General features: G+C 40.5%; 1 protein-coding gene across 1 annotated transcript in view; it reads right to left on the bottom strand.

The window, feature by feature from the left end:
• LOC144274237 (ABC-type organic anion transporter ABCA8-like) overlaps positions 1–17,387 on the bottom strand; it is a 51,465-nt gene extending 34,078 nt beyond the window's left edge. Inside the window, exons 1-12 of the mRNA XM_077832888.1 lie at positions 17,286–17,387; positions 16,422–16,632; positions 12,632–12,790; positions 11,367–11,467; positions 8,344–8,570; positions 6,789–6,927; positions 4,838–5,023; positions 4,087–4,234; positions 2,197–2,368; positions 1,319–1,377; positions 561–671; positions 279–454 (exon numbers count right to left, since the gene is read on the bottom strand). Of these exons, the coding sequence (XP_077689014.1) occupies positions 279–454; positions 561–671; positions 1,319–1,377; positions 2,197–2,368; positions 4,087–4,234; positions 4,838–5,023; positions 6,789–6,927; positions 8,344–8,570; positions 11,367–11,467; positions 12,632–12,790; positions 16,422–16,632; positions 17,286–17,387 (1,791 nt within the window). The remainder of the gene's footprint in view (positions 1–278; positions 455–560; positions 672–1,318; positions 1,378–2,196; positions 2,369–4,086; positions 4,235–4,837; positions 5,024–6,788; positions 6,928–8,343; positions 8,571–11,366; positions 11,468–12,631; positions 12,791–16,421; positions 16,633–17,285) is intronic.
• Between the last annotated feature and the right edge of the window lie 9,306 nt (positions 17,388–26,693).

Raw genomic sequence — 26,693 nt, 5'->3', positions numbered from 1 at the left:
CTGACACTCAGGGTCTTAGTCTTAGACAAATTTTATACCACACAATTTGCATGAGAAAATGACATGATGCTGTGAAGTAGAAGTTCTTCCCAAGTGAACATATACTTACCTCAGCAGCTTTCAAACTGTGGGTCGGGACCTCAAAGTGGGTTGTTTTAAGGGGGTCGCCAAGGGCTTGGATGGGCTCAGGCTTCGGTCCCCCCTCCTGGGATCGTGTGGTAATTTTTGTTGTCAGAAAGGGGTCGCGGTACAATTAAGTTTGAGAACCCCTGACTTACCTCATACTCTACCTCAATGGACCGAATCCCTTTGATTTCAGCAAAAACTCGCAGATTTTCTTTCACTGTTAAAACTTCAAACTGAACGTTGAATTGTGGGCAAACCCCAAATAATGCTCTAATTTCTTCCAGATCCTCTATTTCTGATAGTTTGTATTTGTATATAGTTGCAGAACCTGTACACATGAACAAAGAAAGATTGATGAGTCCTTTGTTGTTTCACCCAAGCACATTTGAAATCAAGCACATTTTTCCTTTCAGTTTAGAAGTGTTTCGTCGTACCATCTGATGGCTGGGAAAGTCCACTCAGGATGTTTAGTAGTGTAGTTTTTCCAGCTCCACTATGACCAAGTAACGCAGTGATCTGGCCTTCATAAATATTTAAGAACAAACCTAGTATAAAAATAGTATTATGTTAGGATTAAAGTTTATGAAGTAAACTAAGTCCTTCCTGTCTCTTTCTATGTGCCCATCACCAAAGTATGGTGTCCAGGTACCAAACATGACAATTAAAGAAATAAGATTTCTATCTAAGATGAGATAAGCAAAGCCAGAAATTCAGAACCCATAATGTGGGTTGCATCTCCAGTAACCAGGTTCAAACTTGCAAAAAGTTTTTCATTATATTAGTAGAGAGGGTGCAATATCTTAAATTGGTTTACTCTGCTCACTCCCTTTTATTCTTAGTAAAGATAGAAATACAGTCACAGGGTAACCATCAGTTGCATGAATTAGATTTTGGAATAGGCTTTCAAGCAGTCATGGCGGATACAAATTTTGCTTCTTTACTTCTTCCACCTTTTGATTTCAACATTTTTTACAGCTACTATGTTTTCTTCTTATTTAATAGGGATTAAATGTTGCAAAGAAAACATTTGCAATGTCCCTAGATTAACATTTTAATAAGCTGTTTAAAGTAGGGATAAGCAGAATTACTGTATCATCTCACAATAAGAAAAGAGCAGCCCTAAAATTTCAGAATCGATTGGGTTCATTTTTGGTTAAAATCCAAACAAAAAGGTTTAAAAAACTTTTCATACCTCTCAAAGCTTCTATTTTCTTGTTCTTTGTTTTATATGTTTTTTTAATATTGTTGAGTCTAAAGGAAGGGAAGCAAGTTATCATTAGCGCTGGATTCCAATTATTGAGTAAATACTGCCTTGCTCCGTAATAAATAATACCACCTTGCTCATATATAATGCTTTGCTTCAGTAGATCTCAAAGTGGTTTACAAAGGAGGTCAGTAACATTATCCCCATTTTACAGATGGGGAAATTGAGGCACAGGGAGACATAGGGACTTCACCAAGGTCAGTCAACAAACAGCAGAGCTCAGAATAGAACTCAGGTCTCTGGACTCCGAGTCCAGTGCTCTCTCCACTAGATCACACTGCCTCCCTAGTAATTTATACCTGTGCAAGGTAGTGTATACCTCATCTGGTAGCCTTTCACAATCCCCTTTCACAAGTGTCAATGTCTACAGAGAGTGGAAGATCAGCCCCTTCATGTATAAATGTGTAACGTTACATCAGATTGTCCTTTTACCTTTGAAGGCTTTGGGGATCAAACCTGAAGTAGGTTGCAGGTACAAGGAGTTTGGGTTCCCCCTGCCATAGGTATTTTTGGACAAAATTAGCATCACAAAACCAATTTACAATTTGGCTCAGTTCATGTATGACTGGCCTGATTTGGTTCCTAATCTCATCTGCATTGTAATAGCGTTTGACCTAATGCTGTACTCTTACTTTGTGAAAGAACATATTCTTGCAAAAATCCCACGGAGGGGAAAGTTGAGTAGGCTGAAGTAAAGCTAAATTGATCCCTGGAGCAGGGATAGCAACAGCTGCAGGTGAGCTCTGCTAATCCTCCGATACAATATGTAATCTATAGGTTTCTTCTTACATGCAGTAGTGTCGTACCTGATGGCTTCCTTCCCCTCAAATTCTGGAAGCACTGGCTCCACGCTGTCATTGAAGATACGTTCATGATTTTGTTCCATTTCAGGTCTCTTACCACCATAACCTCTCCTGCTTTGGCACCAGTATGATGGCTTCAGGCAGAACAAAGGGGGATATTTCATACCGTATTTGTCTATTGGAAACAAAGACTATGAATCTTTAGTTTATCAAGGCATAGCAGACTAAAAGATAATTCATGGCAATAAACAGTTTTAGGGTCAAAAATTTTAAAGGTATTTATGTGCCTAACAATGTAGATGGGCACCTTGCAGGATTTTCAAATGTGCCTAAGCCCTTAGATCCTTTAAAAATCCCATTAGGCACCTATTGGCATCTTGAGGCACCCAAATACCTTTAAACATCTGACTCTTTATTGATTTCAGCACTGGGCAAATCCACCCCTCTATGGCCACAAAAAGACCAATTGTTAGAAGAACTGGTATAGCTCTACAGCAAAATAGGAGGGCTAGGTGTGGTTGGGTTCACACGCCCATGTGTTTCAGAATCCATTCTGGGCATAACAGCACATAAGAGACAGGAGGGAATCCACTGCTCTGCAGATGTTTCCCCCCCTCCCTCAGCACAGGTGGTTCATATAGAGCTTTACTGAGGCTACTTTAATCATTAGGCTACAGTAGCCTCTGTCCTGGAGCTTCAGCCAGAGGATCGGGCCCAAGGTTAATCTCTCAAGCACCTGTCCTAACTGTCAGAGCCAGGTGCTGGGTTCAGGATTTGAGCTATCATGGGAAGAAAAAAAAACCCCTACACACTCGAAATGGAAGGGGAAGAGGGAAATCACATTTCCGAAAAAAGGCTGAATAAATTTGGCCAGTTTATCAGGCTGATGGCAATGGCTTAAAAGGTAGGAGCATGTCACTGGTATTTCTTTAGCTTCCCTAGCTTTGTCTGCCATAGTCACAGGTCTGTGCTTAGGACCCTGGCTCCTGGAGTCATTTAATGACCTCTGAATCTCAGATACCATTTAAAAACCTCTGTTCTGAGCCCTTGTCATTGCAAAGGAAATGCTGAGACTGTGACCTGAAGGAAACCAAATGCAGAAACATCCACCTGAGTCTATAGGTGTGAGAGGTTTGACACATTCCAAAAGGGTGTTTGCTCCAGGACCCACTGGTTTGAGGGCTCTCACACTATGTGGCAGGAGGAAAGAGGGCAGTGGGCCACATGCAAGTAGAAACACCCTGGCTGCTGGGATAAGTTTTGTATATGCCCTTATTTGCTACTACCCCTGGGGGAAAAGGGGGTTCTGTTGCTGGGAGACAGGAAGGAGTGGGGAATGCTGCTGACACTGGAAGTGGCGAGCAGGATCATGGGGCAGGGGCTCTGGATTGCCTTAACTTTGGTATGTACAGTTTATGATGCCAGAGAGCAAGTACTGGAGCAGTGGGACATTCAGCTTTGGACGATATTTTCATATTCAAGGGTCCAAATTTGATATGACTGTTAATATTCCCAGCTGTGAACATCAGCCAAATCTGAACAACAAGCTAATTGCTTGTCTCTGTTAATTACAGTATATTTTAAAGGCAACCTAAAGTGTGATATGAAAGCTGATTCTTGGTTGGGCTTATTTAGGAATCCACACCCAATCTATAGTCTGTTGTCTGGATATATTGTTTAACACCAGTTACAGATAAAAGAGATTAGCTGATCCACCCAATGTGGGATGGTAAATTCTAATTCTACATTTTTCTTTGTTCAGCATTATTCTATCATCACTTATACTGCTTTGAAATAAGTGGGGGCTGGGGGCCTGGGGAAAGAGAGAAAATTATAGGCGTAAGTCTATGTATAAAAAAACATCTACAGTATTTTAATTATAAATATACTTACCAGGCAAAACTTTATCAAAATAGATAGCCAATAGCATATATAAAACACTGTCAAAAATCAGCAGGACATAGGCTGTAAATACAGCATATGATTCCTCCATAATGTTAGAAAAATAGAAACCCATTCCATATTTTTCTAAATGCAAAATCTGAAAGAAAAAAAACAGACTAAGAATCTTCAGCTGAAAAAACAGGTACGTATGGTCAGAATTTTGCTGAATTTTATGCAACACAGTTATCCAGAGACGCTTTGGAAAGTCCAGCACTACATTACCCCACACTCCTTTTAGTTTCTTTTCCTCGCGAGAAATACATTTCTACTAACGATAGGGAGCGTGTACGTTTTCATTCCAAAGTTTAAAAAGTGCTCCAGAAACAGATTCACACCAGCAAAGTGCAACCTCATATCACCATTTTGGGGCATGTGTCAGACTCTTCTAATATAATCCAGTACAAACAAATTATATTCACATATCATGATTGCTTTCTTCATAGGGGAAACTGCAGCAAACGGACAGTTTTTAACCAATGTGTAGGCATGCTTGAAAAGTGCACTTGCTGGACACTTGAAAACTAGCGAGCAGCAAACTTTTTGGGGCAGTGTTTGTACAGTACCTAGAACAATGGCAACTTTAAATGCTACCATAATACACAATGAACAGTAACCTAGCCTGGCAAATTTCAGGCACATACAGCCAATTAGCTACCAGTTACAGCTTTACTGCATACATGTTCCAAATAATTCACCATACCTTTGAGATTCCAGTAATAAAGGCAAAGGGGCAGAATAGACCCAAAGCCCATTCCAAGGGTGCAGGAAGTTTTTTCACCAATGTAATAAAGCTCAGACATGCAGAGAAAAAGGTGAGGAGGAATCCAACAGAGCTGGTGACTTTAGGCTTCTTTAAGAGGGAACTGAGCATGAAACAGAAATGGATCTGCAGATAAGGAAGTTTCTAGTTAGTGGAACACATTTCCATCAGAGGTTTAAAATGCATCCTACACGTTGTGTCGGACTGCTAGAGAGAGGCATTGAAATAAGAGTTGGCCTTTAGGAGACAAACTGGAGAGACTAAAGTCAGCGGGAGCTGCACCTGTGCACCTTAAGATGCTGCCTATCCTCAGAAGTTCATGACTTGACTGGCTGTAAACACTTCAAACTGAAACTAATTCAGGCCCCTGGGGGGTTAGGGACACCAGAGCATGGGGTTTCCTCCCTGACCTTCTTTGCTAATTGCCATTGATGGACCTCTCCTCCATGAACTTATCTCTCTCTGAAGCACCTGGCATTGGTCACTGTCAGAATACAGGATATGGGTTTAGATGGACCATTGGTCTGACCCAGTATGGCTATTCCTATGTTATCTAATTCTTTTTTGAACCCAGTGATAATTTGGGCCTTCACAACATCCCTTGGCAACAAGTGCCACAGGTTGACTATGTCTTGTGTGAAGAAGTACTTCCTTATGTATGTTTTAAACCTGTTGCCTATTAATTTTATTTGATGACCCTAGTTCTTGTGTTATGTGAAGGAGTAAATAACCCTTTCTTACTCACTTTCTCCACACCATTCATGATTTTATAGACCTCTACCATATCCTCCCTTCATCATCTAAAAGCCTATTTAGACCCATCATTTTGTCTGTGACGTTGGGATTATATTTTCCAATGTGCATTGCTTTGCATTTGTCAACACTGAATTTCATCTGCCATTTTGTTGCCCAGTCACACAGTTTTGAGAGGTCCCTTTGTAACTCCTTACAAAATTACTCAGGATGGTTAAGTCCAAAGCAGATTGTATCATCTGCATATTTTGCCACTTTGCTGTTTACCCCTTTTTCCAGATCATTTATGAATATATTGAACATCACTAGTCCCAGCACATTATTCACCTCTCTCCATTCTGAAAACTGACTATGTATTTCTACCTTTTTTCCCCTGCCTTTTAACCAGTTACTGATTCATGAGAAGACCTTCCCTCTTATTCCATGACTGATTACTTTGCTTAAAAGCCTCTGGTGAGGAACCTGGTCAAAGGTTTTGAAAAGTCCAAGTACATTATATCCACAGGAATGCCCTTGTCTACATGTTTGCTGACCCCCTCAAAGAATTCTAGTAGATTGGTGAGGCATGATTTCCCTTTATAGTAGCCATGTTGGCTCTTCCCCCAACGAATCATGTTCATGTGGGAAATCTTGATCAACATCATGACTACTGTAGTTTAAGAGCCAAGTGGAATCACTCTCTCATATTCTATCTATGAAAGTGGGGAAGAAAGGGGGGAAGTTAAAAAAGTTATATTTGGGCAGTTTTATTTCATAAAATTAAAGCAGCATGCAGCACAGAAATCATTTCATTATTTACCGGCCACTAAAGGATTCCATGGGCACAGACATTATGTGTTCCGTCTCTCAAAGTTCTGTAAAGAAAATCAGTCTTTGTGGATGGATTTGAGATTAGAATTCACTTTTGTCCATAGCCCACAGAGTCTGGTGTCTGTAAATTCTTCGGGTGGTAATTCAAATAATGTCCAATTATGAGATTACATGAGATTTAGAGAAATCGCTTCTTCAATTAGTGTGACTACACAAAAGCTACAGTGTTGGGCCACTCTCCAATCTGCCCTACGACTAGTAGCAATGTGGCTCATATAAATTTTAACTTTAGAAAATGGAGAAATTTCATTTTAAAATCCCAACTTACAGATGCTATGCCATAAAAGAAAAACAGAAGTAATATTGGAAAGAAGCTGCTTGTGTAGAAATATTCATTAACTGTGACAGCTGTCAGCAGACTTGCCATAATCAAAACACAAACAGTATACAGCAAACTCCAGGATAACCTAAAAATGAAAATATATTGTTATCTTTCTGGATAATTGATGACTGCTGTCATGATTTCAGCCATATGGTAAATCCCATTGTTAGTTCAAATACTTAGGATATCCCTGGAAAAGCCACAGCAACATTTCACATACAGTTGTCAATTAAGGCATTATACAAATGAGATTGCCAGACAATGAACTTGGGAACCCATCTGTCCCTCCCATGGGAAATGAGCAAGAAGGTTGAATGGGAAGGAGAGTTCTGTCAGGTCTCACATAGATTGTACTCCTTAATCTTTCCACCAATGGAGGTACCGTTTGTCTCATTCACCATCACCCCCCATCCTCCACAGAGAACCAGCTGTCCCCAAACATCACAGATATCAGGGGACCAATGATTTGCAATGCCATCTGCTTGGAAGCCTCATCCATCTGTGTCAGCTATGGGTCTCTAAGCCAGCTATGACTATGCTGCCAGGACTCCTATACCTGGCAGGGACTTGGTAGAGGAATGAGAAGGGGAAAACACTACAGTCTGTGGCTGTATTATATTTTTGCCCTCATTTCCATAAGTCTAGTGAGAGATGATGCTCATAACCTCCAACCAACCACTCTGTATGCACAGAGTCTAAAGACAAGGAGGGAAAGTTGCCCTGGAAGCGTCCAAGCCCTTAGCCCTGTGAGAAGGGGAGATCTATACATAGTTCTAGTTGGTACAGTTGGATCCCAGGGTTTTTAAGAAAAGCAAACATTCTAGATTCATAGTTGGCTTCCACACCTGTTGTCTTATTACAGGTCTCATATGACGACATTGCCTCTCTTTCAGGTTGCAAAAATCAATGATATCATCAGCTCTGTCTAACCTCTGCTTAGCTTCCTAGTGTTTATTCCTTTTTCTTCTACTTTTATCCCCTTTACCATTGTTATATTCCCTATTGATGTTAAGTAAAAACATGTTAGGCACACCAAATCTAATAAAATTGGGTAACTTTTTAAAGGGCACCAGCTCATTAAATGGAGGTTCGCAAGTCCTAAGAGTTACATTTTTTTGTAAAGTTTTCCAGTGGAGTTACTGTTAGGATATCATCCTAGAAAACTGAAGAAGGCCTCCATCCCCTTCAAAAAATACTGGCAGTAGCAGAGCAAGATTCCACACGCTGCCCCAAACAATGCACCTCGATCACATTCTGAAGGGACAACCTCTAATGGTAACGAGGTAATGTCCACTCAGTCCTTGGCCTCTCCGCTTAGGCTATCTATAAGGATGCCAATCTAATTGAGGTCGGCTGTTTTCTTTCTGAGAGTCCCTCCTGCCCATGAGAAGCTGGACTGAAACTGTCAATTCATTTTACAAATACTGAAGAATATATGTATTCTGGCAACTATTAACTTAAGACAGTAAACCTATGCACTTCAGCTACTTGTGTTACTCACCAGAAGGCTGCATCCTGTAACCCCATAGTCTTCATCAACTCCTTGAGCTTCCTTTTTTCTCTTGTAAGACTGATTGACAGAAAGTGCATAAATGGAGAGAAACACATTGCAACAGCAAAAATGATAAAACTGTGTTCCAGGGTAACCGATGGTTTGAAAGATGATGATCCCATACGGACACCACTAATCGATTTCATTTCTTCCCAGACAGAATGATTTGTCGTCATCTAAAAAATTCAAGTGAGCATTTAATTTAGTTTTATGTAATGAAATATGGTCATAGTGCAAGGTTATAACATGTCACTTAATATTGTGAGTGGTGCTGTAAACTGATCATATATTTCCGACGACAGCTACCTTCTCTTTTCTGGCCTTGAGAAATGCAGACTTCCCCCTTCAGGTCCATTCAAAATACTGACACTGAGATTGTCTTCCTAGCCTGTTGCTTTAATTTCATCACCACTTCTCTGCCTCCCTACTCTGGGCCTCTCTCATCTTTCAATCAAACACCACGTATCCAGTCTTTTAAGGCCTACCCCTGCTCAACCTATCACCTCTCGTATGTTACATCAAGCCAGGACCACGTGCCCCCACTCTCCCAGCAGCGACAGCCTTCATGATTCGCGAGCTCAGTTCTCTTTCAAGCACCTTCACTCTGACTTCCAGGCTGCCCCTCATTTTTAGGAGGAGCTCCATGATAAATCTGCAAAGCCACAATGCTCCCCTCCTTCAAGTCTCTCCTTAAAGCTCACTGCTACCGCAAAACACTCAATAGCAGGGGAACCGACGTGCTGAGAATGCGGCTTATTATACTAAACAATCATTTCAGTGTTGTCTTGGTCTTCTCTCCTCTTCCCCCTGGCTGGTTTTCATTCATTTGGGAGCAAGGGTTGTCTTTTCATATGCCTAGATTGTAAGCTCTTTGGAGCAGGGACTGTCTTTTTATTACATATGTGTACAGTGCCTAGCACAATGGGGCCTCTAGGCACTTCCCCAATAAAAGACAATTGCATATTAAAATTGTTAGTCTTAATACTAACACTGACAACACTAAATTTCTCAGCTGACAACCTCCCTTTCTAAGTTTATAATGCTGCACATAACAAAATCCAGTGCTAGGACCCATAATGGAGATGGGCAGAAAATAAGAACTTGAACAGAATAGCAACAGGGCAGAGATCTGTGAACAAAACATTTAAAAAAACATTTCTTAAAAAAGAAATTAGGTGAAGTCAAAGCATAAACCAACATCAACTGCTCTTTAAACATCACGTGTTACCCAGGAGGCCAGACTCGATGATCACAGTGGTCCCTTCTGACCTTGGAATCGATGCTGATGCTAGAAATTACAATTGTTTCCACTGCATATTGCAGCCAAAAGCCTTCAAGCCGTGAGAAATAGATGTGAGATAGGCCTCGAGGCCTGGCTTGTCAGGGATGTTCCTGTAAATATCCTAGTAGATGGAAACCGTCATGGAGAGTTGGCTCTTTCCTGAGCCTTCACGAATTTGAACCTAGCGGGAGGTTTTTGACGGTGCAATTGGGGGTTAGGTGCCTAAATGCCACTTGTATCTTTTAAAATCCCCCCTTAACCTTTGAGGCCAGGTTACCTTAGTGAGAGCCCCTTTCCTCTTTGTCATTCCAACAGTGCAGACCAGGTTGTGCATTCTTGCCAACATTCCCCACGTTTGGTCTGCTGGGGACTGGCTGCAGAGAATTCTCAGAGGTGAGACTCTAACTCTGAAATTAGCATCCTATGCTGATCTGAAAAAGCCCCTGTTTTTTAGCCTTCAGAACATGCTACAGGGGCTCCCCTGTCTATTCTTTCAGACCTTTAGTGGGTAAGAGGAGCAATTATCCTGTTTTATAGCTTTCTAAAATGGCAAAAGGCACCACTCAGAATGCTCTAGGCTCCTCTGACAAATATTTCAAGACCAATATATCATCAAAATAAATAGCAACTCCATAACACACAGCACAGAAATAAACCAAGCTATCCCCTGTCCGGACACACAATCCCTTACAATATTTGCTTATTCAGCAGGTTTCTTAAAAAGGCATGCCGTACGGCATGCTCCGAAGTTTAACCAATTTGTGTCATTGTAGACCAAGGACGAGGGGCACATTTCAAAGTAAAGAGGCCCGCACAGAGAATGCCCTTCCAAAAGCCCCTCCTTTGGGCTGAGGGGAGTACCTCTGCAGATCTTAACTGTAGCAGCATAGCACAGGGAGAGAGGCACTCTCTCAATTAGGAAGGTCTGAAGCCATTTAGGGTTTTAGAGGTCAATACCAACCCTTTCAACTCTACCCCGAAACCTCAGATATCCAGCCCAGATCATGGCACATGGGTTGAGCCTGCTTGCAACCAAATACTCCAGTTACCAAATGGACTCATGTATTCCACACAAGCTTTAGCTTCTGAGTGGATTTAAAAATGTAGTCCCAAGTAGATCTGTAGTCTCAAAATGGTAAAGGAATTAATTACAGTTGTGAGGTCCACTAGTCCATGCTGGAAAGAACAGTTGCAACCTCCTTGCCAGATTCAAATGTTATAAAGTGGCCTTGGCTACTTCTGAAAGATAATCATCCGGCTATAATCTGTATGTCAGTACCCGTTAGACGTTCCAGTTGGATTAGGGCCGTATGCTGCTGGGCACGAGTGAGTTGCATTTCACTTGTGTTCTGGGAAGTTCTTTGTGTCATTACCTTTTGTAAGTTTTACCATTTCTATTTTGTGACTTTTAAAACTGATCGTAATTTTGCACAGAGATTCTGAGGGGTGCATGTTTTCGATATGAAACTAAAAGCAGTCAGTTTCTACAACCCATTCAGGACTCTGAGTTATTTCACACGTCGTTCTTTGGTAGAAGCTCCTGACACAAGACGATCCGTCGCTTTTTTTTACATTGTAATAATTCCATGCACTAAAAAAACCCTGATCATAGAAGAATTTATTTTGCTTAATGTTTAAGGGTCAGGTTAGAAGAAACAGAAAATAATTTCAGTGCAAGAATTCTGCTTACTTCTATAATAGCAGCATCAATGCTTGATTGCAGTGATAGAAATCCTCTGTACCAATATCTTGGACTATCGCAGTAATGTCCTGAAAAGTTATAACAAGAATCTGCAAAGATGAAAGGCCAAGTACATTACTTAATTGTGTGCAACAATCATTTTAATGCAGTATCAAAGTTGGGACTTTAATCCAACAAAAGTCAAGAAATTCAGATTTAATGGGACTACAATAATAACTCTGCAACAGCAGCAAGCAATTAGCTCCCAAGGATAGTGGAAATATCAAAGGATCAGCAGTGTATTGGACTAGTTCAGTGTCATCCCATGGAATAATAGCAGGACCTTATTGCCGTGGATACACCTGACAGCGTCTCTCTTTGCTCACTGCTTCCCACCTTAGTGCCTTAAGTGCATGTGAAATGCCAAAGCTCCCATTTACTTCAGTGGCACAGGATCAGCCCCATACTAAGGATCTGGGCATATTTTTTAATTCTGTAGATGGTTTACAACCTGCCCAATGATTTAGCGTTTTTAAAGTTTCCAATAAAAGCTGCTTGACTGCGATCTTCTGCCTGCCAAAAAAAACCAGAACCCAAAATCAAGGAAGAAACCAAAAAAACTTGGTACACCATTGTCTGCCATGCTGCAGGCACTTCCACTCCCTGCTGCACAAAAGTGCCTCATTCCTACCCTGAACAACAGCTGTTCAAAGTGAGAAGTGAAGACAGAGTCTCCACGGCAAATCAATTCTTCACTTCACTATGTAGCCTCCTGAAAGGCCACAGGACTGAGGACACTAGTTCAGTCCTTATCAGCCATCAGTTGCTAAATTTTGCTAATAATTTTCATTATTTATATGGAGTGTATGTGGAGGTGTAAAATAGACTGTAGGGCAAACAAAGTGTAAAATGCATACTAATCTAGACCACAAGGCTGATCTGTCATGCATGGACCCTACATGATGAGACACGGGAAAAAGACTGAAATGGGATGTAACATATCAAGTGGGATGGAATATTTCAAGTAAAAGGGAGAAATATGCCTAAATCCTCAATTTAAAAAAAAACCCAAAGTTTCTACTGTCTATATATTTAAAAGAAAGTTGGTGGTGTTGGATTTTATTATTTTGTTACAAACAATAAAACAGACTTACATTTGTGGTTCTTTCTAGCTCAGAAACTCACATGTAGACTAAGGGCCAAATCCACGTCAATGAAGCTATGCTAATTTACGCCAACTGAGGATCTGGCCATCTTTATTTATTTTTAATTACCTATCTGTCCAAAATGCTCATTTGGAGCAATCACATTGCTGGGAGGAAATCTGAGGCAATAGGAGAAGTCATCGTTAAATACAACCCCTACAATTTCGTCGTTCAAAATCCATGCTGCCTCCAGAGCTGTTTCATCTTCCATCACTTCAGTTTTTATACCTGTGGTTTATACAGAAAACATTACGATCAATAGCTACAACACTGAAAACGTGAGCACAGGGATTTTATACATCTAGCCAGTTTTGCCAGCTGTGTGTTGTTCCCCTCTGAATTTCCGTTCTCTAGGCCAGGTATATTTGTAGATGCTTTGGGTCACATTCAATTTGATCAGCTGGGAAAAAGTTAATAAGAAAATCTTAAGTTGAATTGTGAATGCAACAACAGGTAGGTATCTTAGTCCACAGATGGCACTGTATCTAGAGATAACTACTGTATGAAGATGGGATAGAGATTTTCCCAAACTAAAACCCAGGATCCAACACCCGCAAACTTCTCCTAGAAACAGTGTGGAATCCATATGTAGATATACAACTGAACTTCTCAGCTGGTCCTTATCTCAATAATGGATTCAGTGAAAACCTAGATTCTAATACAGTGCACTCCGTTTATAAAAATTATTGATATAAGCATCAACCACATATAGTGATCAAAATCACTGGGACAAAATCATTTCTATACTAATCATAGTAAAATACTCTACTTATAAAAATCATTTAGTGGCACACTGACTACATGTAACATGATACTCGGTCAAGAGCAATGACATGTAATAAGCCAATAAAGCTGTTTTGAATTTGATGACATCTCGCGTTTTTAGGCACGTAGCGCGTATAAAGAATCATCCCTGTGTAAAAAAATAAGTTGTGCCATTTACGTGAGAGTTGATCGACATAGCAGGAAAAAGAAAGACGCTTTCTGCAGATGAAAAACGCCATCTTCTGGAGTTCTGAAATAGTCCTCCCAAGACCAGCCAAAGCGATGCTGCTCAGAAATTGGGCATTCCACAACTTAATTGTCTACGATTCTCAAAGCAGGGAGAGCATCATACAAAATGAAGGAGACAGAAAAACAATGTGGCCAGACAAGGCACCTATGGTCGAGGCCGCTTTCATAAAGTGGATCAGAAATGCCAGAGAGAGAAATACCCCCCTATGTGGACTGTTGGTGACGCAGAAAGCAGAAAAATTGGTGGTGGCCCTGGGTGTTACCAACCTCAGGGCATGCACTGGCTGGTTTGAGTGTTTTCAAAAACAAGATGAGATTGTTTTTAAGAGAGAAGCCAAAGACACAGACATTAGGTTGTGTGAAGAATGATTAGAAAACTAGTGGATCGAAATGAGACATGACTTTGCTGAAGACAACGTTTGGAGTGCAGATGAAAGTGGAATTTACTTTCGAGCCCTACCTGATGGCACTCTCACTTTTAAATTAGACAATAAAAAAAGAAGGAAAGAGGTCTATAGAAAGAATTACTGCTCTATTCACCTGTTCCATGACTGGTAAGGAAAAGAACCTTTTCATCATTGGGAAAAGTCAAAACCCACAGTGTTTTAAAAATGTGAGATATCTTCCAGTCCTCTATGCTGCAAAGTCAGCTGCCAGGATGACAGGTCATCTATTCAGTGAGTGGCTGAAGGACTGGAATCAAAAGTTGGGGCCGTGAAAGGAGAAAGATTTTGCTACTTATGGACATCTGCACAGCCCACATGACAAAAGGTGTAGCACTGAGGAATATCCAACCTGAATTCCTCCCAAAAAACACAACTTCTATCCTTCAGCCATGTGCCCAGGGAGTTATCAGAACTGCCAAGGCACACTTTCATAAGCAAACGGCTCTCACGGTGTTTCACCACGCTGATGATGAGAACAACAAAGCTACTTCTGTGGAAATGGCCAGGAAGATCCATCTTTCAGATGCCATTTTAATGCTCGCAAATGCCTGGTCTGACATCAGTGCTTCAACAATTGCTGGAGAAAAGGAGGTCTGGTGATCGCACATATGGCGGAAGCAATTGTGTTGAGCCACCAAGACGATTCAATGCACATGAATTTGAAGAGTGGATAGACATTGATGATAATGCTTTTACTATGCAACCTGTTTCTGATGATAACATTGTGACTGAGATCAGAGACCATTTTGAAGTGAAACCTGAAAACAATGTAGAGGTGGACTCTTATGATGACACGGTAATCATCCCATCCTTGACCAAATGAAGGATGTGACAAAAACTAATGGTCTATTGTACAGGGGCTTCAATGATTATAAACTCCTACATCACTTTGAAATGGAAGATATGGTGATACTCTGAAATAAACGTTAATGTGAGCCACTACTGTTAAACGGTCTGTTTTGTTGTTTTACGTTGAAGTTTAAGCTATAAAAGTCAGTATAATGTACTTTCATATGTTACATTTGTTGCAGTTTGAGAGATTTTTAAAAATTTACATCTTTGGATCTTTACATTAAGAGGTAGATAGCGCCGGTAACTTACACTTTGTGTAAAGTTGTAACATGCACAGTATTAATAATGCCTTGAAAAAAAGCACCAGCTAAATGATTGGGTAATAAATAAATAATAATAATATGCTGCTCAGTTAGAATGTTGGTATGGCTGGTAGAATGTTGGTTTTGTTCCACGCTGAATATGTTTAAAGTCTAAAGAATTTAGTTACGGTAAATGAGATGTTTCTCAATTGAATAAAAAAAGTCAGTTGTTTAAAACATAATGGTTGATTTAATCCATTCTTTGCAATTCTGCTTGTAAGAATCAACTGCTAAGAAGAATCAAATTATTCAGGATAGGTGTGATTCTTATAAAAGGAGTGCATTGTACTCTAATTATTGGGTGTTTGAAATCTGGATCACAGTTTTATGGCATCTCTGCTTCCCAGTCAACAAAATGAGGAGTTTTATAATATCATTCTAGGGAAAGTTTCTGATCTGAGTTATTTATTTCTTATTAGGTCCTAAACCTGGCACCACATAGGTCACCTGCAATGCCAGCTAGCAGCTAATCAATGCAATTTATAATCAGGTATTCAGTGGGAAAACATATATTGTTTCAACTCCGCTGTCTTCCTTTCTTAAGCCCCTTCTATCACTGCTGGACTTCAAGGTGCAGTTAATGAAGTTTCTAAAATAATGAAAGAACCATTAAAATTCAGTCAAGTTTGTCAGAACATTGCTTGTGGATCAGGCTGCTAAATATTTTCATGAAACTGAATTTCAGGAGTATTCCACAAGGGAATAAACATATGTTTCCCTTGATGCTGTTGTGCTGTACTGTGAACATTTGTTAGCATGATCCATCAGGAATGGAAAATTAGTTACTATAATTGCCTGTTAACACCCTTCTTAATACAAAAAACCTCACAAGCATTCCGAGAAAATTAAAAGTATTGGATAATGAAAACACAACTATCCATGACAATGAATGACAGAGAATATGGCCAAAAGTAACAACTGGATTTAAAAAAAGAATTATGGTAGATATATTCATGGAGGATGCAACTACATTGCTCCAGACGTCCCTAAACTTCCAACTCCCAGAAGCTGGGACTGTATGACAGGGGCTGGATCACTCAAAATTGCCCTGTTCTGTTCATTCCTTCTGAGGCATCTGGCAATGGCTGCTGTCAGGAGACAGGATACTGGGCTAGATGGACTGTTAGTCTGACCCAGTATGGTTGTTCTGATGTTTTTATGAATATTGTATACTAGCAGAACATGTTAAGACACAGTACAGGTACGGCAGCTAACAAATCTAAATATTTAATGGGCATAACGTACCTATCATTACAGAGTCTGAAGCCACTTTATTCATTATTTGTCTTGTGCGGCTTGTCATGGGTGTATAAGCAACTGTAATCCCAGTAGCATTATAGGCAGGGTCATCTAATCGTCCCAGGAAAGCATGAGGCGCTTCAGGATGTGGGACATGATACGTGAACGTTGATATCAAGTACACCAGAAAGAGAAATAGGAGTGACAGGACCCATTCCTGGGTAATGGAAAAGAGTAAATGAGCAGAGAGAATGGCACAACAATTTCAGAGAGAATGTTCCCTCCCTGATTATAAGATAAGCAACAAAGCCAGTCAATACATTTTAGATGGAACAGTTTTCCTTCAAAAAAAAAAATGAAAGTTTCAGCAAAATCTAAATCTTGTCACAGAATATAGTCACTTTAACATCATTCAGAGCTTACAACTTTCACATCCGCTAATGCCTGAAAATCTGATCTGCAGCAATGCAAATACAAAGGGTAATATCGCCTATTCAGTCAATGAAACACAAAGCTCAACACTTCGTAAAAAGTTTACTGATTTTACATTAGTGCATATAATATGAAGACTGTGCTCTGCGTGTCACCACAAAACCATGATCAACTATTAAAAGTGAAGAGTAGTTTGGATAACAACCCGCAGATGAGAGAATTTCTCCTATTGTCTGTTGCTGCAATGAGAAAAAGAACTCTGATAGATGAAAAAGCCCCGCAAAAAACGGCAACAACAATTGGGGCTTTTCAAATATAGTCTCACTTTCACTACTCTCTCAAATACAAAGTGGTTTTTGGGGGTGGGGGGAGGGAAAGAACCCACTCACATGAGCCAGCTTTTTTTCTTTTGTTCCCAAACTATCTTTTTGTACTTGCCTGAAAGGTCTGCATTTTCATTCTCCATTTGATAAGTAGATTTTTACGTAAGAGAGCCTTAGTTTGCTGGCACACACTCATATTTCTCTGAAGTCTCTGCATTTCTCGATCTAGAAAGAAAAACAAAAGGATGTAAATTCTAATAAAACAAATCTAAGAAAAAATATTTGTTGTATTTGTACAATGCTTTGCATCCAAGGATACCAAAGCACTTTACCAAGCTAAGCAATATTTCCATTTTACAGATTTGGAAACAAAAGACTTGCCAAAGTTTCTTCATACAAAGGAAGTCTGTGTTGGCAGAGAAATCAAATTCAGATCTCTCCCTCCTAGACCCAATGCCTTAACTAATAGACCATCTCCTCTCCCATGGCTTTTATAATTACTATTTGGTGAAATTGTCTCTTCTGTACTGCAAAATTAAAGAACTCACTTCAGGTGCTCTCCTTTACTAAAAATGTTAGGGGTGGGGAGAAACTACAAGGATAATGAAAACTTTTCTGTTGTAGATGCAGGGTTTTCTTAACTTTTTCTCTATTTAATGTTTTTAGTCTTCTTCTTAGACATTAAACAACAGACAATACTATTTCATTTTTAATTCTATTGATACTTTCAGAAAAAGTGTGTACGCATTCTGCTGTTTTTAGTTTGAAAGTATTATTTCCTAAAAGGACCTCAAACTAAATGATATTTATAATTTGACAAATCGAAATCCAACTTACTAATTATGCATTCATGTATATCTGGCTATGCAAAACAGTACTAAGAAATACAAAATGTGTTTTGAATTTTCAGTGGAATCCTAAACAACCTAACAATGGTAAAAAGCCTTAAAAAAAACTAGAAAAATAATTATTTTCGTATCTTGGCCTACCAGTGAACAAAAGTGTTAATTTAAAATTTAAAGTCAAACTCTTCTGTTCATTATAAATGTATACATAGTTTTAAGAAACAACACCTACAGTCCTTCAGATCATTTGGAATTATGTCTAGGAGTGCTGCACTTAGCCCTAAATAACCATTAAGAGATGATGAGCGAGCAAGATGAAAAAGTATGGTTCAAACCACCACCACAGAATTGAATTTGAATTCAGCCTCTATTATTCACTAAGGGCTTGATCCTGCAAAGTGTCGAACAACTCCTGAAGGTGCTGTGAGCTGAGCACCCTTTGCTTCTATGGAAGTCAATAGGAGTTGAAGGCATTTCCACATCTTGCAGGAACAAGCCCAGGGATGTTCTTGAGTGAATTTTTGTTCCCAATGATAGTCACATAAAGAGAAAGGGTAACAAATGCATGTTTGTGAGAATATTTATCTGGAAGCACTGCAATGGGTTACATTGGAATGAGAAGCATTGGAATGAAAAGTGGTGGAATATCTGTCCTTAATTTTTTTAAAGCCCAGCTTGACAAAGCCATGGCTGGGATGATTTAGTTGTTGTTGGTCCTGCTTTGAGCGGCGGATTGGACTAGATGACCTCATGAGGTCTCTTCCAACCCTAATATTCTATGATTCTATGAAGTGTTTGGCTGCTTCCTTTAAAATTCCTTTCAAGTTGGGAGTTATCCAATCAAAGCAAAAACAACAATATGTTTGGTCACCTAAGTATCACCTATCTCAAAAAACATATGTAGTGAACGTGTAAAGCACTAGTTGTAGAGAATTGTTCGATCAGTCCATAAGGGTGAGCTACGTACACATAAATCAGTCAAGTTTGAGTAACTTGTGAAACCTTCAAGGGGTTACATATGTGAAATAATAGATGTCCAAGATCTAATTACAATCACAAAGCCAAAATGCAATCATACTATGGTATAACTGAATTATGCTTTCATACAAACAGACGTCCTGACCTTCCAAGAATTAGAGCTCAGTTACAGAGACAAGGTGGGTGAGCGAATATCTTTTATCGGACCAACTTATGCTGGCGAGAGAGAGAAGCTTTCAAGCCACACAAAGCTCTTCTTCAGTCACTCTCACCAACAGAAATGGGTCCAATAAAGAATATTATCCACCTAGTCTCTCCGATATCTGAGGAACAACACAGCTACAATGACGCACGCATAGCTCAGGATCAGCCACCTTTGCATCTGACCCTTTAAAATGTCTGTAGCTGAAATAAAAGGAGCTTGGATGTGTTTCATTGTTTTCCCTTTGGATATCGCTTCCAGATGTTGCTGACTGGACAGCTGGACTTTACTTATAAATGATGCCAAAAGCACTTCCATGGCTCGGTTCCCCTTACTATTGTTGTTGTGTGTGGTATCTTTTTGTGGGGGGAGTAAAACATTTGCATGCTCCAAGTGCAATAGGTTCAGATTTCTAATTACTCCTTCAGTGCTAACCAAGGAACCTATCCCGGAACGTGCCTGGGCATTCTCCATTGTCATTGATTTCAATGGGATTTGAGATCACTTGGCATGATATAGTTGGTCTTGTTAATATTTTTTCTTCAGACTTGGAATTTGATGACAAATAGTGCAAAAGACAAAGGAGAAAAGCTAAAAGTGCACATCACACGTTCACATCTTGCTTATGTGATTTGCTGTTCTGAAGAAGCAATATACTCAAAAATGTGGAACTAAAGTTATTTATCACATTATTGTTATTATTAATTATTATTATTCTTATTACACGTGAACTTCTCTCTGCTACTAAAGCCAGAAGGAATGCCACTATAACTGAAAGAGCAGAACTGAGGTAGGCTATTCCAAAGAGAAATTACTCCAGTCATTTCATAATGGAGTACATCTCTCATTTTAGACCCAAAATTACCTCTTAGTAGAGCAACTTGTTGCTGCTAATTACTTATACATGGGAAACGTTGAATCAGAAAACTAAGGTTACAAGAAATTTGGTTATAAAATTAATTCCACATTTCAAGCTTCCTCCTCTACTATGCTAGTCTCATAAATAAATACATACTATAGAGCACTTTACATCTTCAAATGTCTTGTACAAATATGAACTAACCAGTAGCATTTATCTCACATGAGTGTCCTATCCCCATTTTACATACAGGAAAACAGACACAGAAGTTAAGTGAAGTGATTTGCTCAAGAACTGACTACAAGAGTCTGATCCTGATCCCATTGAGCCAATGGCAAAATGCCCATTGATTCCAATGGATAGGATTAGATGGAATTTGGCCCATAGAAGATGGAGGCTTATCATGGTGCTGAAGATTTGGGGACCAAATCAGAATGAGCTAGTATGGGGTCAAGGAATCTAAGCATCTGCAAGCCCAGGGCACTTCTCTTGAAGGGAGTGGATGTTTTTAAAAAAAATTAAAGAAGTTTCCCCATTAAACACTTGGGTGTGGAGAATTTTAGGTTGCAAACTCATACCGATGTGTGTAAATTTTTCTTTCAGAAGATTAAGTTTAAAAAAAAAAAGTCAGAAACCCAGGCAATTCAGGGAACCACATGGCAACCTCGGCACTCTATGGCACCGAAACAGCCACGCTCAGGACATGGGAGCTGGGAAACTGAAATCTCTGAGAACCTCTTAACTCAGTTCTGAAGGGCGTACTCTTTGGAGCGCCTTGATCTCTTCAGTACAGAAGGTTAAAGGAGAGAATGAGGAAAAATGGAAAGCGCTGCTGTTGATTGGGAGGAACAGGAGAGAAGGAAGAAATACAAAACGCAGCTGACTGGCAACGAAATGAAAACGGCTGGCGGGTTTGAAAAGCCCGCCCACTGCAGCAATTGATAAGCACGGCCGGTGGCAGCTCATTTTCTCAGGGGTTTTTCCTCTACATTCAGCGCTTCATCGCCCAGTCTCGGTGATTTGAGGAGCTAGTTTGGTTTAAAACACTGCACCTCTGGGTTTCATTTCAACTCTAACTTCTACAGAACTGCAGACAAATCACCACCACAATCCAAACTCTGTTCCAAGAAATAACGAAAGTCAACATTTGTACTTGGAAAGGACAAAAAAACAGTTTCCTTGTACAGTTGGAACTGAGCTCTCTGCAGAGTCACTGTAATAAATTTACTTCGAAATTAAGTCAGCTGCAGATTTACACACTTCCAGAAACGCATTCCGTCACTCCGCAGACGAGCCAACAGAAAACAATTTCACATTATCATCCCGACGGAACATTCATGACAAGAACCACACAATTGCATCAAGCAATCAAAGTAAACAATTTCACCATTACTCTCTTAGCTATCTATAGAGACAACTAAGTTAACCAAACACAAAACTGCAAAAATAACACTGTGCAGTACTTTCTAAATGAGTCTGAGCATACTCTATTAGACAATCTTCTGGAGCAGGGTTAATCTAGTGGTGGTGATTTACATGTAATGTGGAAGTACAAATTTATCTTTCAATTCCTTGGTTGTTTTCTCTCCTAATAGAGGTTAAGCAGTACAAATGCACTATAGCAGATCTTTCTTTTTTCACACCTACCAGGAGGTTTCTATGGCACATTTCCTGGGTTTCTATTTTTATTTTTAAAACACCAGTGTTCTTGAAAGATAATATATGCTTGAAATGCTGATACATGCCTGCAACTTTAACATCACAGAAACAAAACTCCTTGTGTAGGAATTGCAAACAAAATAGGGCATCAGGTACTAATACCACCTCTACTGTCCTTTCTCCATAGACCACCTCAAAGACTATGTCTACACTATAGAACCTACACTCTCATAGCTTCCTAGTGTAGATGCAGAAAGAGTTTTTCTGCCAATGTAGGAACACCACCTCACCAAAGGACAATGCTTAGTCTACACTCAAAAGATATATCAGCATGGCAACGTGAGTCAGTGCCAGACACGGCTGTAGCCCATTGGGAGCCCTAAGAAAGAATGTTTTTGGGAGGTCGCCTACAACACATACTAATAAACTTGTTAAACAGAGGGCAAGTCAACACTACAGCACTACAATGGCACAGCTGCACTGACGCACTGTGGCATGTCTGGTGAAGTACCCATTGCCATAAGTACGCCACCTTGGCGAGAAGCAGAAGCGATATCAGCGGGAGAGCATCTCCCGCCAACGTAACACTGGTGTGGACAGCGTGAAACTTGTGTCACTCGGGGGTGCGCTTTTTCACACTCCTGCTTGATCAACTTGATCCTGATCCTCCTGTTAGATCAACTTAACAGGTAGTATAGACCTGCCCAGAATAGGGAGCCCCCTTGAGTGGTTTGGGGCCCTAAACAATTACTGATTTTGCTTATGCCTGGCACCGGCTCTGGTCAGTGCTGTGAAAAAACCACTCCCCTGACCCACAGAGTTATGCCAATGTAACTGTCAAGTGTAGATGCAGTTTAGTCAACAAAAGAGCACTTCAGTCTAATGCAGTGGTTCCCAAACTTTAACAACCTGTGAACCCCTTTCACTAAAATGTCAAGTCTCGCGAACCCCCTCCTAAAAATGAATATTTCCAGGGATTTTCTCCTTTACCTGAGTATAGATTATAAAAGCAGTGATCCTGGAAATATAAAATTTGTTTTTATGACATGCTTATTACACATTATTTATTATTATTATTTATCATTACAGTATTTTTATTACATTATGAAAACAGCAACACCCTTCCAAGATCTCACTTTCGTAGCTTGTATCACTTAGAATATGCCTGTTATAAGACAAGACTCCTACGTTTCATCAAGGAGTATCAGATGTGAAACAGCATGGAGATATTTAAGAAGACAACTCAAAGAGTTCCTCCTATACAGGCATTCAGGTCTTGAGCAGTCCAGGCAAACAACGCACGTTACAACAAAGCTTAAACTTGTTCTTCATAATAATTTTTAAAACAATACTAGCTGCCTATTTAATTTTAAAAACAGCAAAAAGTATCCACCTCCCTTTCTATTTCTTAAAAGGAGTCTTGAAGTTTAAATCTCCTCAGTGTGATAGATATGCTTGCTTTGATCTGCTTAGCTCTTGGAAGTCCAGGGGCTCCAGGCTGCTGGCCCTGTGCTGCCCAGGGTCCCTAGGCACAGCTCTGTCCACCATTAGGGAATTTTTTCCCTAAGAAATCCCTGTAACATTTTGCGAACCTCCAGGGGTTCATGAACCCCAGTTTGAGAACCACTGGTCTAAGGTAAGGTCTGTCTATGCTATGGAGACTGTATTGGCCCTGCTATGCCAGCATAGCCCCATAGTGTAGATACAATCTACACTGACAGAAGTAGTTTTTCTGTCCAGGTAGGAATACCACCTCCCAGAATGCCATTAGCTACGTCAACGGAAGCACCTTTCCATTGATGTAGCTGTGTCTACGCTGGTGGCTATGTTGGCATGGCTACCTCAGTTAGGTGTGTGGGTTTTTTCACACCCCTGACCAATGTAGCCATGCCAGTGTAGACTAAGCTGTCAGTTGGGGAGTTGGTGTTCCTACACTGACAGAAAAAAACCCCTTCTGTCCACGTAGGCTGCATTTACACTACAGGGCTATGCCAACACAGTTATGCTGATATAGTCTGCCTAGTGTAGACATACCCCTTTATTAGCACAATTCTTCCGTAGAGGGTGGAAAACGGCATGGAGGAATTTCAAAAAAAAATCTCCCCCCACTGGAATTTTTAAAAAACATGTAAAGGAAACGTCACTTGTAGACATATATACACATACACGTATGTATGTATGTTTGATTTATTCTGGTTTTAAAAGAAGGCAGCAGAATAAATTTAGCACACACACATACATATATCTTTTAAAACCAGAATACATGCTGCAGTAAAGCATGCTCTGTGAAAAGCTGAAAAATTGTTAATATATTGTTATTAGACCACAAATAAGACAAAAAAGTTATAAAGCCTTAAAATAGCAATAAAACTTCAGTAGAAAGAATTTAAACTTCATCCTTTAGAAAGATTCTGCATCTGCTAATCAGGCAATTCAAACAAACAAAACAGCAGAGCACACTGGAGAAATGTTAGTTTTAGAGTCTTTAATTACCAGATGTTTTCATACATTAGGAGTCAAATGGAATTTTAAAAAAAATAGGGATCTTACCTTAGGGGAAAAGTTTTGAGAAGCGTTCAGAATATTTGCTCTTGTAATGGATCTGTAAACACTGCAGAGGTCTTCTTTTTCCTGCCGTTACTTTCTAATGGTTGTAATACACTCCATGCTTCTGTGCGGCTCCTCCCACCCTTCATTTCAATCATTCTGCCAAAAAGGCATGGCTTACATGACCACTTTGGTTTACTTTACTAGCTGCCCCCTCTTTACCCTCTTTCTTCAGATTCCTCTCTTTTCTATAGAGCTAACAGAGGATACTGCTGCCCAGCTGCTGAAGGAAAATTCCTCTCAAAAGTTAGGTTCAGGAAACTCTTGAAACTTTGAATACAAAAATAAAAAACAAGCTCTGCCTGGTCAAATCTCTTGTTCCTTCCTACAAGAGTAGTAGCTGACTGTAACCGCCCTGCAAGGATGCCGTGATGTAGGTAGAAGGGCAAAAGGTTGAGCCTTATTTACTCAGCAGATTAACAGCTTTGTTGGCAAAATATTGTATATACCAGAGTTCTGTAAAGTCACTCCAACTGGCTGGAAATCCCCTTTCCCCTTTATCATGTGGAAACGAGGCACATCAAACAACATTAATTTCTCTAACACTATATTTTAAAAGGGAATTCTTCTAATTTCATCTATATAGAATAGAGGTTAAGCTATAAAGCTGCACTATATCAGATCTCTATTTCTTTTTCAGAGCCAGAGGCAGACTTCTATGGCACATATTCAATAGTGAAAATTAGGGATCTGTACATCAGTTTCTAAGTAAGTTCCCAAGGGCGGCGGTAGAAACCCACTGTTAGAAGTATTCAGAATGACCTGGGACACAACAAAAGCTAAGGCTGTATTGGAGGATGGACTGCAAGAGATCAGCGGCACGCAACATGCGGGGCCCTCCCCAGAAAGGGTTTGCCACAGCCACGTCCAGGGTGATTTGTGTACCGTGTAGCTCATGAAAAGCAGATGTGCCCTGTACTCGGGCAGACACGAGCGACGCGCCAAGCATCAGTTGTGAGTCTTGGCTGTTAGGCATGGTAAACAAAACAAAAAAGATGGTAAAATTGCTATGGTCAGATTAAAAAAGTGTATTATTATTTACATAACATTAGCGCATGACAGCCAAGTAAAAGTGGGGCCTGTGACAGGGTATATAAACCAATCTTAGCTGTTAACTTTCTGCCAGGGAGCCCATCCCAGGGTGCACCTGCGCTGCTTCTTAGGCCAAGGGTAGGACTGGAAAAGGAGGAAGGGGAGAAGAGCAGAGAGGCTTCTCCCGGGCCAAGTGACAAGTCTGACTGGAGACACAGGCTCTGAAAAGCTGCAGCCGGCCTGAACCTCTGAGTAAGGAATGTGCTAGCCCCAGGGCTGACAGGCTGATCGAGGCTCAGCAGACTGTGGTTAGAGAGGAGGAAAGACTAGAGTGGCTCAGGTGCATCTGGTGAGGAAAAGGTAGAGTTGTGATGCTGTAAAGCAGTCTAGCTGGAAGGCCAGGTCACTCTTATGACTAAAGTAGGCCAAAGATGACACTGGGGAAACTGAGGCAGCACATCTGGACACAAGGGGATGTGCTGGAGTGACAGCTTTGCTACAGGACCCCATTATGTGAGGCACTGTACATATTAGTAGATGGGTCCCGGCCTGAAGAACTTACAATCTAAACAGACCAGACATATGCAGAGTGCGTGAAGGGGTAGAACACATGAGCAAAGCTACCAGTGGGATAGGGACAAGCGTCATGTTAATTCCATTTTTTTTTTGAAGGGGATGGGTTAATTAGGAGGTGACCAGCTAATGGAAAGAAAGGGGAAAGGAAGGGAAGGGAGACAAAGAGGGCAGGGGAGTGGAGAGAAGAGGGTAAGAGGTGCAAGCGTGGTGAGACTGTGAGGAAGGGACTGGGGACTTGGGGAGGGTTGGAGCAAACAGCCAATCACCACAGGGCATAGGAAGTCTAGTCCAAACAGTTCCCTCAATGTCCAGGGTTCCAGGGGTTCCTGCTTTGGCAGCTTCCGCCCCTACTGGCTGGAGTCTCTGGCTGGCTCTCCTCTGCACCTGCTTGGTGGTGGAGGGGATTCATCATAATACCCCAGAGTGTGGAGAGGTAGGTCATGTCTCAACGCCGCTTTAAAATTATGGGGTTGGGGAGGAAGTTTCATGGAACGCAATATTTTTTAAAAAAACCCCAACACTTTAATTTACAAAATTGGAAGATTTGCTGACATTACATTCCCTTTGGGGGGGCGGAAGGGGGGAGATACAGCTCCACAGATGCTAGACAATGAGGTGTCAGGAAGCCTGTTATGGCTCCCCGTTTCAGAGGGTAGACCTGTATTAGCCATAGGTATTGTTTAGATCTGACCAGGAGGCAGCTTAAATCTATGCCAGCAGGCAGCAATCATCAAGGGGTAATGTGCCAGCTGGGGATAATTACAG

The sequence above is a fragment of the Eretmochelys imbricata genome, chromosome 14, assembly GCF_965152235.1.
Source record: "Eretmochelys imbricata isolate rEreImb1 chromosome 14, rEreImb1.hap1, whole genome shotgun sequence".
NCBI classification, from domain to species: Eukaryota; Metazoa; Chordata; order Testudines; family Cheloniidae; genus Eretmochelys; species Eretmochelys imbricata.
Note: the sequence above shows the minus strand (reverse complement) of the source record. Positions and strands in the feature narration are given on the sequence as shown.